Here is a 14,643-nt window from a genome sequence, read left to right as displayed (position 1 = left end):
GTCCCAACGAAAAAGGGTCACGATCGTGTGTTGGAACCGCAGGCGGTGAGTAAAACTGCTTCAAATATCTCTGTGTTGTTAACTTAGCTATCGGCGAGTAAGCACATCAAGTAAACAACATGCGATGTTGTCATCAAACTGCACTTTCCACATGTACACCTTAAAAAAAAAAAAAAAAAGACGACATAAAGTGGAACTTAGTCATTTTCCAAAACCACTAAGCAAATATATACAGTTTCAGTACATACCACATAGAGACGTCGTTGCTGATGCTGCACTTGTTAAATTTCAGCCTCTGGATCTGATTCTGGATCATAAATATACTGCTGAATCTGACTGTTAGCCATGGTTTGTTTTGGATGTTTTTTCCTCACAGTAATGTCACAGCTTCCAAACGCTCTCAACGCAAAAACCTACTGGCGCTCGTGATTCTTTAGCTCCGCCCACATGTCACGCCTCCAGCCGGTCGTGTTTTTCCGGGAAAAATCAGTACAGACTATCTTTCTCTTATGAATACAATAAAACTAAAGACTTTTTGGAGTTATGAAGGATGCAGTACTACTCTATAGGTACTCAAGATTAACAGGATATTGATTGAAAACGAGCATTTCATCCCCCCTTTAAGTTTCTTTATTATATAAGAATTCCACACATAAAAAATGCATAAAAAATGCATTCATGTTACACATTAAGCTGCAGACTGCGAAAGACTGTGCTGCGTTTTGCAAGATTATGTAGCAATTGTTGTGTTTTGGAAAAATGCCGTGATTCTTCAACTCCATAATAAAATATTTCAAATGTAACTTTAATCTGTTGACATTGGCAGAATAAATTAAAAATCTTTGATTATTACCAAAAACTAATTTGCTGACTCCTGTTATTAACTTTCTTAAACACCTGCATTCAACAATAGCTCTGTGTGACCTACACAGCTGGTAGGAGTCATATAGGAGTCCCCGTCCACTTTTCAGTAGATTCAAGTTCAACAAAACTGAAACAGAAATGTACCTGACATTTAGCAAGTGAGTCACATGTGGATTCAGTTACTGCTCTGACAGATTCAACAAGTTCATCCAGTGAAGGATTCATCATTCTGATTCAAACAGGTAACTCCTGAGTTTGTGAGTCTTTTTGAAAGATTCATTCGAAGAACCAGCTCCTTTCTGGATCGAACTACACTTGTCACATCACTTGTGTTTGCTTGCATGCAGCCCACAAGGTAAACTCAACAGAAAGGTGTTTTTTCTTGCAATTGTTTGTAATATTAACCTATTCTTTTTTATCTTATTAGATTGCAAACTCACATGAGGTTTATTTTACTGCGCACTGAAAGATTCTACCTCCTCCTAAAAGAGGTGCAGGAATCAGTTCTCTCATGCATTTAGTTATTTAATATTTATCCAGTTCACAATAGAAGTGTAAAATAAGTAAGGTTGTATCGACTGATAATTAAGTTCAAAGTATTTTCACCCCCCAGTAAACTAAAGCCAAGTACAGGGGAGCAAAACATGTTGTTTAAGTTGGATTCTGTTCAGGAATGGCAAAATGAGGACCCACAATTTGCAGATGTTTGAAAAGTTATCTGTCTGGGTGTGTGCAGTGTATGCTTAACTCTGTGCTGGGTGTGTGTAGGGGGTTGGTCTAAAATATCTTGCCGCTTTGGCATGTGTGGGGAAAGATATATCAAAGGACGTCAGACTGGTAAGTTGCTAGTTAGCTACTAGCAAGGAGAATTGTACTTTAAAGTCAATTTAGCCACATGGATTATTGGGTAATACTGCAAACCTGCAATCGGGCCTGGTTTCATTTTGGCATAGGTCTTCCAGTTTTCACAATACAGTCAAATTCGAATTGGCAAATGAAGGACAGGACTTAATTTTGTCAAAATGTCACTTTAGTAAACTTGATTGTGAATGAGCATTCATGTAAATGCCCACGTCTTGAACTCAATAGTTTAGTAGACCTTGTCCATATCATAAAGCTTCCCTTTATGGTGTATTATGGGGTTGTGGCATAGGACAGAAGAAGGATGACTCTTGACTGAGGCTCTCTTTAAAGGTACAAAAGTCCGGCACACCAGATCGTGTTCCCTGGATACCCAGCATCTATTTATTATCCTTCTCCCCTCTGTGACCTCCCCTTTATTTTAAACCTCTGATTCATCTGCAATTCAACCCCTAAAAACCGCAAAACACCTCTAAGTTTACAGCCTCTGAACCATACCGAGATTTTTCAGCGGTTTCTGTGCAATGTATTGATGCTTTTATTTTTGGAATCCCACTGTATGTTGTGAAGGACATACAACAGCGGTTCTAATTTAACTCACCTTGTAGAATTGGTAGCAAGTTACCAACAAGTTGACATCAAGAGGAGAACATCTATTAGTTGGTTATATTCATCCTGTTCAATGACAGCAGGAACCTGCCAATTTAGATTAGTCTGTCATGTCACAGGCACTCGCTCTACATGTTAGCGGATGAAGGGACGCAGGGTGAGAAACTTCTAACAAAGAGTCCCAGCACCATTGACAGGTTACAGAAGACCACTGAGGTCACTGAGGGCTATTTGATGTGACATTTTTTTCACCTGGTCAGATCAAAATAGACCTTAGGGGCTGGTGTGATGCAATCACCAAGCATGGCTGAAAGCTCCTGGGATACTGGATAGAAATTGCAGCCAGCAAATGGACGGTGGAATGTGCTTTTCAGGTTAGTGCTTAGACAGACATCGCTGGGGACATGGACTAGAAATGGAAAGGGTGGGGGTTGTTGCTTAATATCTATATCCTAGCAACTGAAGGGGTATGATACCATGTCCAGGGATTGGTCGGCATATTGGCATTGACGCCGCCCCTTTGCTTGTGGACTGTAGAAAGATTAAACCAAAATTAAACCATCCTCCACACTTGATTCACTCCTGTGCACTTGACCTTCTAGCACTTTAATCTCACTGTTTCTTTTTTGTTTGTTTTTCATGTTTTTCATTTATTTATAACTCCAGATCTGCTGTAATACATGTGCTTGGGCCACCTGCCGCTAACCTTGACGACCTCAGTAAAGACATCAGTCTGGCAGTATGACCTCTCCTTATGCAGCAGTACAGTTCTGCCCAGAGCGAGCCTTTCAACGGTAAGACGGGGAGACTTTGTGTATTCTGTATTCTGTAAAAGCCATTTGTAAGGTCACTAGGTTTATCTTGACCACTTACTTGGGCATGCACACATGGTGCATGTGGTTTTATTTAGTTGCTTCATTTGTAAATAGATACGAGCACATATTGCAAAAGCATCGCATTCCTGTTCTTATTCTCCTCAGTAAAAGAGTTACTGTCGTGCTGGAGGTGCTAACAGTTGTGTCTGGTTCTCCAGCTGCTGCCTGGCTATGATATTTTTAAGTGTGGTGTTCTTATGGCAACAAAGAATGCGTTTTGTGCAGTTTAAGGTGAACTGTCTAGATTCTCAATCCTCAGCTTGCTTGTTGTCAGCTCTTTATGCACTTGCTACTGGACATTTGTTTCTGTGGATCTGAACAGAGTTCAAATCTAAACAAAGCTGTATTAATAGCTAGGGATTAAATTTACATGCTTGTATCGTTAATGATGTTCTAATGTAGTATTCCATTTCAATGGAGTATTGGCACCTCTTTAAAAAGGCAATTGAAATAGTAATTTCTGATTGGGTACAAATAGTACAATATTACAAAACTGCTCTGATTATAAATCTATCAAATAATAAATTATGGTAAAATAGGTTAGTCTATATAAAATCAATGTAACCATTTTTTTTTTCTAAGGAGGTGCCAGCTTTCTTTAATTTGGTATGTTGGTATGAAAATAAATGCTTTTTAATCTGTTCATGTTTGATTATTCAGTTTTTCATGTCTGTAAAAAGAATGTAAATCTAACACATGTAAATTTCAGTTGAAAGCCATGCAACTGGTATAGTCATGTAAATAATTTGCTTCCCAAAAAAAATAGGGCTAGTTTTCACTTTCTGAGTAGGCACACAGATTTAATGAATAGTGTAAATATGTAAAATTTTAAACATGTGATGGCTTAATTATTAGCCAAATTTGCCCAGATTTGGTTTAGATTAAAATAAATTATAATTATACAAACTTTTTTATATATTTTTTTTATCCTTGCCTGAATGCTATTGTGGTTTTATTGTTCATTTGTTTATAAGGCAAACATTTTTGGAATTTTACTGAAGGATAAAATTCACGGGAAAAAAAATGTTTAAACCAATGTACAAAACCACTGTTAGAGAAAACATGTGTAATTGATGTAAAACCTTATCATTACCATAATATATCTTTGTGACATCAAGCGGCCTCACTTACCACTATGTTGTTAGGTCTTAGCCTATGAGCACATGTGGGTATACCTGCAGAGATGGTTGTTTTTGTGACTGATCCAGCTGCTATCAGTAGGTCTAATCTACCCCACAGAACAGGAGAAACAGACGTGTAAAAATAACATCAACAGAGGTTCTCAAAATAAAATGAACATGCATTTCTTTTGAAGTTAAATGCTCCATTTTTTTATTTTTTTTTTACCAAATCAATTAGATAATCTTGGAAAGTTAACCAAATGGGTGAAATTCCAAATAGATTTTGTTATTGGGTAATATTTATTTGCCAAGCAGTTAGAAAACATTGTCACACAAATGTTTACTTTTATATGAGCATAGTACATTGTACATGTGTGTTCTGTTAGAAGAAACCTTTCTCATATTTACCTTCTGCTTACCTCATTAATAATGCTATTTGAACAAAGCAGATTGTGTATTCCTTACTACCAACAGTGAATATTTATTATTATTTAAAAGAATTGAAATAAAATCTACAGTGTATATATATATATATATATATATATATATATATATATATATATATATATATATATATATATATATATATATATATACTCCTTATTGTCAAGCATACATTAATTTTTTTATACTTTCTAAAATGAATAAATAATGAGTGCATAGTGGAATAAGTCCATATTATCTTTGGGACAGTTCACTCCTTTGCCACATTTAATAGAATTTGGAGCTATTCACAGTGAAAGCATGCATCGAGGAGAAATCATGGGGGCCACCATTCTTCACCATTGTCTGAGCTACCTTGTCCATCCTGCAGCCCCAGGTTTGAGGGATGAGGGAAGGGTCGGCAGATCCCTTTGAACGATCCCTGGTCTCTGATTAATGGAGATAGCAGAGAAGCCCCTCTCACTTGTCTCCCCAGATTGCAGGGCTCTGTTTGTTTTGATTGCATTTTCATCGCTGGATGTGCCCAACCTGTCAGGAGACAATGGGCAGCCCTGTTAAGCTGCGACTTTTGACCCCGTCCTGTCTGCGAGGGGCCTGGTCTGTGTTTAAGTGGACGCAGTGCAGCCTCTCCCTCAGGCAGGATGCATAACTCCCCCAGTAACCAGACACCCACCCACAGCTTCCAAAGAAGCTGCCACTAGAGATCAAACCCACCCTACACATATCCACAATGAAAAATTACAGTTGACTATTAGCCAAGAAGAGGAATTTTTGAGGAATCGAAAACCAAAGCTAAACCAGTTTTTATTACCCATCGTGATGAAAGGAAGCACAATTTTGTCATTTCTAAACTGGGGGATGTGATGGTTGATTTGAGACAATGACAGATGTGGCAGCCGCAGTGTTAAAGCAGAATTCAGAGGAAATCTGAGCAATCTGAAATCGTTAGGCTTCAGTATTTTGACGGAGAAAGACAGTTTTCCATTGCTGCATGACTTTAGAATTACTCATCCTCAAGTTGCACTATTTGTTTTATCAGGCTTTATGAGTGCTATTATGATCATATTAATAAGTGAACATAAATTATCTAGATGTTTAATTGATGGACCGGTCATTCCCACTTTAGCTGATGATGGATCAGAAATCTGCCCATAAATTTCAGCTGTCATTTCTGTGGGTGTAAATCAAAGCTGGATATTTTCACTCATGGGTGCTGCACCTTTTGTGAGACCATGATGTCATTCTTGGCTGAAAATCTCTGTAACACATATATTACATTTCTATCTGACGTTCAGCATCCATTCGACCTTCATTTTCTGACCTTTTGCTGGGCTTGCATCCTCACTCGACTTTTTAATTTTATAATTCCCCTGGCCCAGGTTCGATGATGATGATGATGATGATGGTGGTGCTGATGATGTCATGACACCAGTGCTGTCAACCTAGCTCTCAGTTCTCAGCCAGGGATCTGAAACATGTCCTGTCGCAATGTGTGACCTGAGACAGCAGCCACTCAGCACCTGCTGGAGATCTATATAGTCCTCATGCTCTCACCAACCTGTAATGGTGACAATATTAAATGCAATAACATATCAATGAGGGAGAGAGACATGTAATCCCTATACACAGAGCTGCTGGAACCCTGTGTAAGTTATTAGCCACTACATTCTCTGACATGAGAGTAGTAGTATCTTGTTTTGTGGTTTTGTTGAGTGTGATAGCAAAAGCTAAATCTAAGCGTACTGACAATTGTAGAGCCATTTAGCACTCTCAGAGAACTATAAATGAAACAGTCCTCCATGATATATGATATAGATGACATATCCCTGTGACAAACACTTTGCTTAAGTTGCTTCCGCTGGTTTATTGACCGTTACATCGTACTGAGTTGTTTATAGGGGTTTTTGGAGAGATTTATAGCACAAGAAAATTTATGTTTTCTGTATTTAAACTGGTATTGCTTCCATAAATTATATTGATAATCCCTTTTAGAATTAAATGTATACTTAACCCAGAAATGAAAATTTAGTGTTAATTTACTCACCCTCAGGACATCCAAGATGTAGGTGACTTTTTTTGTCTTGAGTAGAGCAGTAAAGATTTTTAGCTGAAACGTGGTCCTTGATTCATAAAAAGTCAGCAGCTGCCTGTTTTTGAGAAAACTGTATATATAAAATGGAAACAAAATTAATACCTGTGGCAAAGCAAAATGCTTGATCTGTGCAAGAATCTGAACATTATTGTACAATATAATCCTTGAATCATTAAAAACACTAATTTAATAAGACTGTTAAATGTAATCTTTACTAAATTTCAAAAATGTATATACATGTTTATGCTGTTCCTTAATGTTGTAATGCTTAAGTCCACTTTTTTTCTACCATAAGAAAATTCAAAAGTGCACCAAACCAATACTAAAAATAGTATCTTCAGTGATGGAGTAATGCTGCTTTTTATATGACAACTGAATTCTGCAGCCAAAAATTATTGCTAAATCATCTCAATCAGTTCTGTTTATCTGTTTAAGACCCCACCCTTTTTTTTTAAATGACATGCAATAAATAAATACCCAATGTTCTCCATAGTGCCATTTTCTTTTCTTTTATTTGTAATAATGAGTGACTGATTCATTAATACAAATAACTATATGAATAGCTGTAAGTGAATTAGGCCCAGGCTTTTATTTGTATTTGCTTACTCCCTTAAAATCCCCTCGGATTGTTCATGTTCACAATGTAAAATGTAGTGGGGTTTAGATTTGAATCTTACAATGGGAGGTAGGAATGCTGAGGTATGGACCTGTGGACACACCGTGACAATTGACGCATTGGGCTTGGCATTTATGTGTCTTCCAGTGTGCCAAATGACAATATCTATGAGGCTTAAAGTAAACATTGGGGTTGAAAAAGCTTTTATCCCCAGTGACAGGCCTGGCAGCACACCGTTGTCCCAGTAATTCAACTCTAGCATTCACTTTGTGCCACACCTCTTCAGCTGAACAAAGACATAGAGTATATTCCCTGCTTTTCTTGAAGAGCTATGTTTGGGGAACCAATGGAAAGAAAATGGAAAAGAGGAATTTTTCAAGGTATTGAAGCTGAATTCCAAATGCTTCTATTGTACCTCCCATTTTCCCCCTCTAGGAAATGGAAGTAGTTTTAATAGGTTTTATTATGTTGTTAAAACTGAACATATATTTTGTCCTTTAAAGGGATAGTTCACACAAAAATGAAAATTCTGTTTAGAACTTAGCCTCGTGTCATTCCAAATCTGCATGCATGATTAGAAGAACATTGGGGTTATAACCCAATGGCCCCTATTGTAAAAAAAAAAGAAAAAAAAGAAAAGAAAAGAAAAAAAATGCAGGAATAGTTAAATTTTTTGGTGTAACGTCACTTTTAAGGAACACATTGTGTGATAGTTCATTCAAAAATGAAAGTCCTGTCACTCACTCACCCACAGATTTTTTTTCTTCTGCTGATCACAAAAGGAGATATTTTGTAGAATATGGGTAACACCAAACACTTTTTTTTAAACCAGTATGGTTACCCACTTTCTTCAACATTGTTTGTCTGTCTGTCTTTTTGTTTGTTTGTTTGTTTGTTTTACATTCAGCAGAAGAAAAAAACTCATACAGTTTGAAGGTGAGTAAATGACAACATAATTTTCATTTTTGGGTGAACTTTTTCCTTTAAATACTATAAACTGAAGTTTATCTTCAAAGGCTGCCATCGAAGTGTCAGTTTACAGTGATTTCAAGCACTAGTGTTGCTTTGTATCTCTGTCTAGGATACAGTAATCTGACATCCTTCGACCTTAAAGCATTTAGCATTTATTAGGCATGCCTGCATAGCTTTGTATATTAATATCTCCCTACCTCACAGAATGTAGGGGAATTCCAGCCTCACACCCGAGTGCCAACGTTAGATTATGGGTTGACACCCCAACTCCCAGACGCTCACACACACACACACACACACACATACATTTACTACCTTTTAACCCCCATCCACAGCCAAGCCCAGTTCAGCCACACACATTCCAAATGCTGCATAGCAGTGGTGTTGCTATCATATAGACAGCGAGGGGGAATTCCGCTCTGCTTGGTCGTCAGCGTGTGCTGCTCCTCAGCAGGAACAATGAGACGCTGAGCTCTGGCTTGGTGTCATATTTCAGATGGAGAGGGTCATCGTGTTTTCACTGACAGTCTTATTCTCTCTACTGCTCCTAAATGTCATGTTAACACGGGTTATTGTTGTTGCATTAGACAGGAACAGAGTATGGCCTTTGTGAGGGAGAGGCAATTAATAATGGGTTATGTTTTTACAATCCAAATGGGTGCAGTGCCTTTTTTCACCATTAATGTGGTAATGAATACTGTATCAGTTTACTAAATGAGATTTGAGTTCAAATCGTTAGTTACAAGCGGTGAATGCAATGCACATCTCTATTACTGTTTCTAATAGTCAGGATAAGTGTATTTTATAACGCGTCCTACACCACTGGTGTGAAAGATATAAATTATTTTTCAAATTGTGCTGCTTGATATATATATATATATATATATATATATATATATATATATATATATATATATATATATATATATATATCATATAAAAATGTATTTAAAATATTAATAAAAACCTTAAGCTACCATCTAAAATTACTCTAGCGAAAACCTGGCAACACCATTAGAAACCATTTACATTTTAACCATTTAAACCACAACACCCTCAAAAGCCCTGGAAGTGAGTTTTGCATGGCAAAATATATTCTAATAGTATATAAAATATATATTCTAAATAATATATAATATGTTTTCTTCAAATAATTTGTTTCCAATACAATACCTACAATTTTGGAAATGTATCTTAATACTGGTATCCTTTCTTCTTTCTTTCTTTCTTTTTTTTCTTCAACTGAGAAATGTTTTACATAGTAATTCTGTCAAGTGTATCGGGACATGATTTCTGACTAAATTATTGTTTCCATCTTTCTAGATTGAGAGAACCAGCAGCAGCCCGTCTCTCATGGGCTGAAGGTTCTTTCCTGGCCTCCATGTCACAGGGCCAGGGCTCTCAGGGTACAGATATCCTCGGACAAGACGTCCTCAACCAGCTGCTGGAGATGCTGGACCAGTGAGTTATGGAGTCCTTTACTAATTTACTCTTACTTTAATAAATCCCCCACAGTTTATAAGAAGTCAACTCTTACTGGATAAGTGCTAGGGCACTTCCTATAGCAAAAGTTTTAATAAAGTAAAGTAAATTATTTAACTTAACTTAGTCCCCCACTGTGTTCACCTGTAGTTCAAGTGTTACATAAAACAGTTTTAAGCCGGTTTACTGGTATCTGTTCTAGGTCTGCGCTACATTCAATGCAACCTATCGAGTTCAACTTCTCTGAGGGCTCTGCAGTCGGATCGGCATCCAATACAATACAGATTAGCATGGACTGCATCACGATGCGTGGGCCTGAGGAGCCCCTTACAGTGAGTGCTTCATTTCACTCAACAGCTTTTCACATATTTTCACATTTAAAAACTGCAATAACCATAGTTTATTTATTGTTATTGCAATCCAAAGTGCAATAATTTCTCTTCTCTGACGGATATTGCAGTGTGATTAAGATCAGTGGAGTTACTGTGAAACCCTTTCTTGACACGTTTCAAGAGAACAGATTATGCGAAATGCAAGTTCTGACCTTCTTTATTGAATAAATAGTCTTTAAGTATTAATGTTAGTTAAAAATATATACCTCCTATGTAATGTAAAAGTGATGCCAGTGTATACATATAAATGTATGCATATGAAAATGTAGATATATAAATAGACTGTTTTATAAATTTACCATTACTCTAACTAACGAACCCAGCAGCTCATTAATCATAGTGCATTTTTAAATTTTAAATTAGTAGTAGAATTTGAAGTATTATTATTATTATCCTATCAGTATTAATATATACTGATATACTGATATTTACTTATTAAAATTACAAATATGCATTCATACATGGTTAACCAGTTTTAATTCTAATTATTAAAGTTCTATTATTAAATAACGCTTGATTATCATAACTTTATATGATAATGCTTTATTGACTGTTAAGAGTGTACTTTCAGATATTTAAAAAGCCGTGCCATTTTACAAACATAAGCTTCTATTCTTTTGCCAAGTTGTGCGTAGTGGGTTGTTTTAGAATGAACAAAATCAATTAATACAAAATATTTAATAATCTTTTGAATATTTGTTGTCCTACGAGTTGCAGTGCTGAAGCAGAAGCATTTAATTATTGAACTCTGTAAAAATCCCCCGCAAAATTTAAAGCAAATGTACATGGGGATTTTTTAAAACCTCCAACTGAATGGTCTCAGACGGGCTTTTCTTTTTTCTTTTTTTTTCTTTTTTTTTTTTGATGGGGACAGTAGATAATTAGATTTAGAATACAGTATGAACTGTTGAGTTTCTGTAATAGTTTTGTTAAATTGTTTTAGAGCCTTTTTTCTTTTAATTTGCTTTTAAATATTAATAAACAGCTAAATACTTTTTGAATGTGCTTGAAATTTGCAAGCAGACTGCAGCAATTATCTTATCACTTCTGAAACTTGGTTTTGTTTAGTGTGATCACTCTAGTGAATAATTTCAGTAGTGGGGAATTTAGTGGTAAGCCCCGGCAAAAACAGTTAACTTGTACTAGCATGTGGGGGTGTTACTGTTTATTGAGGGTGTTTATGGGTTTTCCCTGGTCATTCTGGATAGTTTTGGTGCCAATACAGTCAAAAGCTATGTCCAGATCTGGATGAACGAGCTAAATAAAAAGTCCTGATGACGATAGCCTTGCTTTGCTACAATGGAACATCCGATCTGAAGTGCTCCAGATGTAGCATTGTGTCATGCAAGAACATTTCTTATTTTATTTTTGTACTTTTTTTTTTTTTTTTTTTTTGGATGATCATCAAAATCTAAGAGAAGTGGATCAATGAATTATGAAGATGGAGATTTACAACAGTACTACACATCAGACAGTTTCTTCTTTTGTGTAAGTTAGCATTTTTTTCCCGTTCTATACCCTGGACAAGATTTGTTTCTAGTTCAAACTACGTTTCTTCTAAAGTTTGCTTTAAAAATTGTTCTTGTGATCTTTAACACTGTTTAACTACTGATCATTTGCCTTGGGCTGACTCTATCAACACGTATAGTTCTAATATTGTGTTCATACACAACAGAAGAGCAATGGAAAGTTTGACATTAAGTGTATGACCTGTAGCTGACGTTGAGGCCTTGTAGGATTTCTCTGGGTGCGCAGGAGAATTAGGTGGTTGTGGCTCCCCTCCCAGCAAAGGAATGCAGTTGTCCGGTAGTAAAGATGGGGAAAAAAAGGGAGAGACTGAGCAACGCTTTGCTTCTTTGGCCCTGAGGGATTATCTTTTCTCTGGATCTGGTGATTAATACCCCCCCATACAACACCACCCGCCCCCATCTTCCTCGCAGTAAAGATCGGGTGTGGTGCGCAGCATGGCACGCTAACATCCGGCTCTTGCCAGCTAGCATTCATGCTAATTGAAAACCAGAAAACTGTGACAAACTGCCAATCGTTTGCTGCAATGATGCTCATTAAACTTTGCAGAACAAACGTTCAGTGAAAGACAGCCGTTTGCATAGTTGCCGTCGCATTAAAGCAATAGTTCACCTAAAAGTTAAAAGTGTCTGTTTACTCACCCTCATGTCGTTCCAAACCTGTATGACTTTCTTTCTTCTGTTGGTATTTTGAAAAATATTGGACCCCGATGACTTATTAAAAGTTCCTTTTTGCTGAACTACCTCCTAATAACCAGCTCAGCATTGATCGGTGAACTCCTTCACCTAAAAAAAAAAAAAATTAAGAAAAAGTATGCCGGCTTTATTAATTATTGGATGATGTTGGCTGTTTGGCACCCTCAGGGTCCTCTGTGTATTGTGCAGGGGTGTTGTGTTTTAATCTGAAATTGCTCTTTCTTGGGTAGGTGTGCTTTCTCTGTAGCTGCAGGGCAACAATTTAGAGCAGCACCTGCCGCTTTGACTGACGGAGGCTTGTGTCCTATTCTGTCTGTGTGAGATCGGGGATGGGGGAGGAGAAAGAGAAGTGTGGAGTCAGGTAGAATGGAGGAATGTGACAGAGGACATCAAATAGCTCAGCTGATATCATGGTGAGATGGAGCAGCTAAATGTGGTGAAGTCACAGATTTATTGTTTCAGATGTTGTTATTCATTTCAAAAGACATTTAGCCCCATGAAGCCTGATCTAGAGTAGTGATGCTCAACCAATTGCTACCACTTTCAATTAAAAGTGTGTTTTTTGTGAAATGATTTTATATTTTGCAAACTTTCAATTAGAAATGGGTTCTAATAGATTGGTGAGAGAAAACTGTTCATTGAGTAATTTTTTTTTAATCTGGGTGTTGCTGAGCAGCAAGAATTCAACACAATATGTCCCTTGAGTACATTGAAGGTGGTGAGGCAATGGTTTGTTTAGGCTGTGTTGTGCCCTAGCCCTTGATTAGTCATTTGTAGTGATCTTTTCAAGTAGAGCCTGACTCAGCATTAGGCAGGAACACATAATTAAGGCGTGCTTCCTTACTGCCATCCATCCATTCTGTACTGTTCACCTTACATTACATTTCTTGTGAATTATTAAAACTTTTGTGATGAATAAAATTGTGTTGTAATTAAATTAGTCTCTGTCTTGGTGGTCCCAATTTAAAAAAAATATATATATATATATATATATATATATATATATAATTTTTTTTTTTTCAGTGTAAATGTTTTCATAGTGCTGATGCATGTTCAGTTCATATCGTCGTGCCGCTAAAAAAAGTTTTTCTTAAAACGAAGAAAAAACAACATTTGTGTGCGATTCCATTCACCTCTTGATTTTAGACTTAACTCCACAGTTGAAATCATGACTGCTAAATCACTGCTGACTCTTCACCCCACCAGTTTGCCTCAAGCAAAATGAAACAGTACTGGCAAGGTACAGAGTAATCCGTCTAAACATTTCTCTCTCTCTCTCTCTCTCTCTCTCGCTCGCTCTTTCCTTTCCTTCACTCTCTTCCTTTTCCCCCAACACTGTTGTCTCTTATACTATTATACATCAAGGCATTAGGACGTGTTACGTATTTGTAAGAACTAGACGATTCCCTATAAATACAACAATAAAGGAAGAAATTAAAGAAAACTAAAGTTTTTCACTCTGAAAATTACAGCATTGACATTTGACCTAGTTTTTTTTTAAAGGCTCTACATTGTGGTACGATTGTGTAAGAGTTGGCATTTTGTAACGTTTTTCTTTTTTCAAATGTTTTTACTTGTGTATTGCATGCTTTTCTGGTCAGCTAGCTGAAAGGATAGCGTTTAATAAGGTCAGACATCATGAGGATTGAATAACTTTTAACTAATAAAAGAATGCAACCATCCCTTGAAGACTAGACAAGGATCAAAACAGGATAGTGAGGACTAGCGGCAATTATGCTGTAAAACAATTCTAAAGTTCAGAGTGCAGGTGTTGACTTTTGCTCTCTGATGTCCACAGGTGTTGAGTCTTTGAACTATAGCACTGTTACCCATCAGCTAGTGAACTCCGTTAAAGCAGATTGCCACATCGATGGAGTTTCAGAAGTAAATCTGCTGAAGAGAAAATAAATAGCAATAAATGCAATTATTATTTTATTATTATCTAATCACCACAGGGAATGATGTGTCATGTAGTCATATAGCCAGATAAATCATTTCATATAAAATTAACCCTTCTTTTGATTCTCACTCCTGCAGGAGTGAACAGGTGTCCCTTAAAACACTAGCCAATATACCAAAAAAATATATATTTT

At 36.7% G+C, this 14,643-nt stretch overlaps 1 protein-coding gene and 1 long non-coding RNA gene across 11 annotated transcripts in view; one reads left to right on the top strand and one right to left on the bottom strand.

Moving 5' to 3' along the window:
• The first annotated feature begins 997 nt into the window (after positions 1-997).
• The window catches only part of tp63 (tumor protein p63), a 40,514-nt gene continuing 26,868 nt past the window's right edge, over positions 998-14,643 (top strand). For 3 of the 8 annotated variants that reach the window (XM_026213761.1, XM_026213764.1, XM_026213762.1), the window contains exons 1-3: positions 3,076-3,128; positions 9,778-9,915; positions 10,139-10,268. In XM_026213761.1, coding sequence (XP_026069546.1) covers positions 3,076-3,128; positions 9,778-9,915; positions 10,139-10,268 — 321 coding nt within the window. Of the gene's footprint in view, positions 3,129-9,777; positions 9,916-10,138; positions 10,269-14,643 lie in introns of all 8 variants that reach the window. The other 5 variants (XM_026213772.1, XM_026213769.1, XM_026213768.1 and 2 more) reach the window with 5 other exon arrangements.
• Positions 3,036-9,079, bottom strand: LOC113050611 (uncharacterized). 3 transcript variants are annotated; one of them, XR_003276788.1, is made up of 5 exons: positions 8,652-8,896; positions 6,819-6,936; positions 6,096-6,332; positions 5,129-5,302; positions 3,036-4,437 (listed from the first exon to the last, which is right to left on the bottom strand). It is a non-coding gene; the product is annotated as an uncharacterized LOC113050611 (long non-coding RNA). The 3 variants fall into 3 exon arrangements; XR_003276789.1 differs by lacking the exon at positions 3,036-4,437 and having other exon boundaries at positions 4,934-5,302; positions 8,770-9,079; XR_003276787.1 differs by lacking the exon at positions 3,036-4,437 and having other exon boundaries at positions 4,934-5,302; positions 8,652-9,078.

This window comes from Carassius auratus, chromosome 31 (genome assembly GCF_003368295.1).
Source record: "Carassius auratus strain Wakin chromosome 31, ASM336829v1, whole genome shotgun sequence".
NCBI classification, from domain to species: domain Eukaryota; kingdom Metazoa; phylum Chordata; class Actinopteri; order Cypriniformes; family Cyprinidae; genus Carassius; species Carassius auratus.
This window is presented reverse-complemented; position numbering and strand designations above follow the sequence as displayed.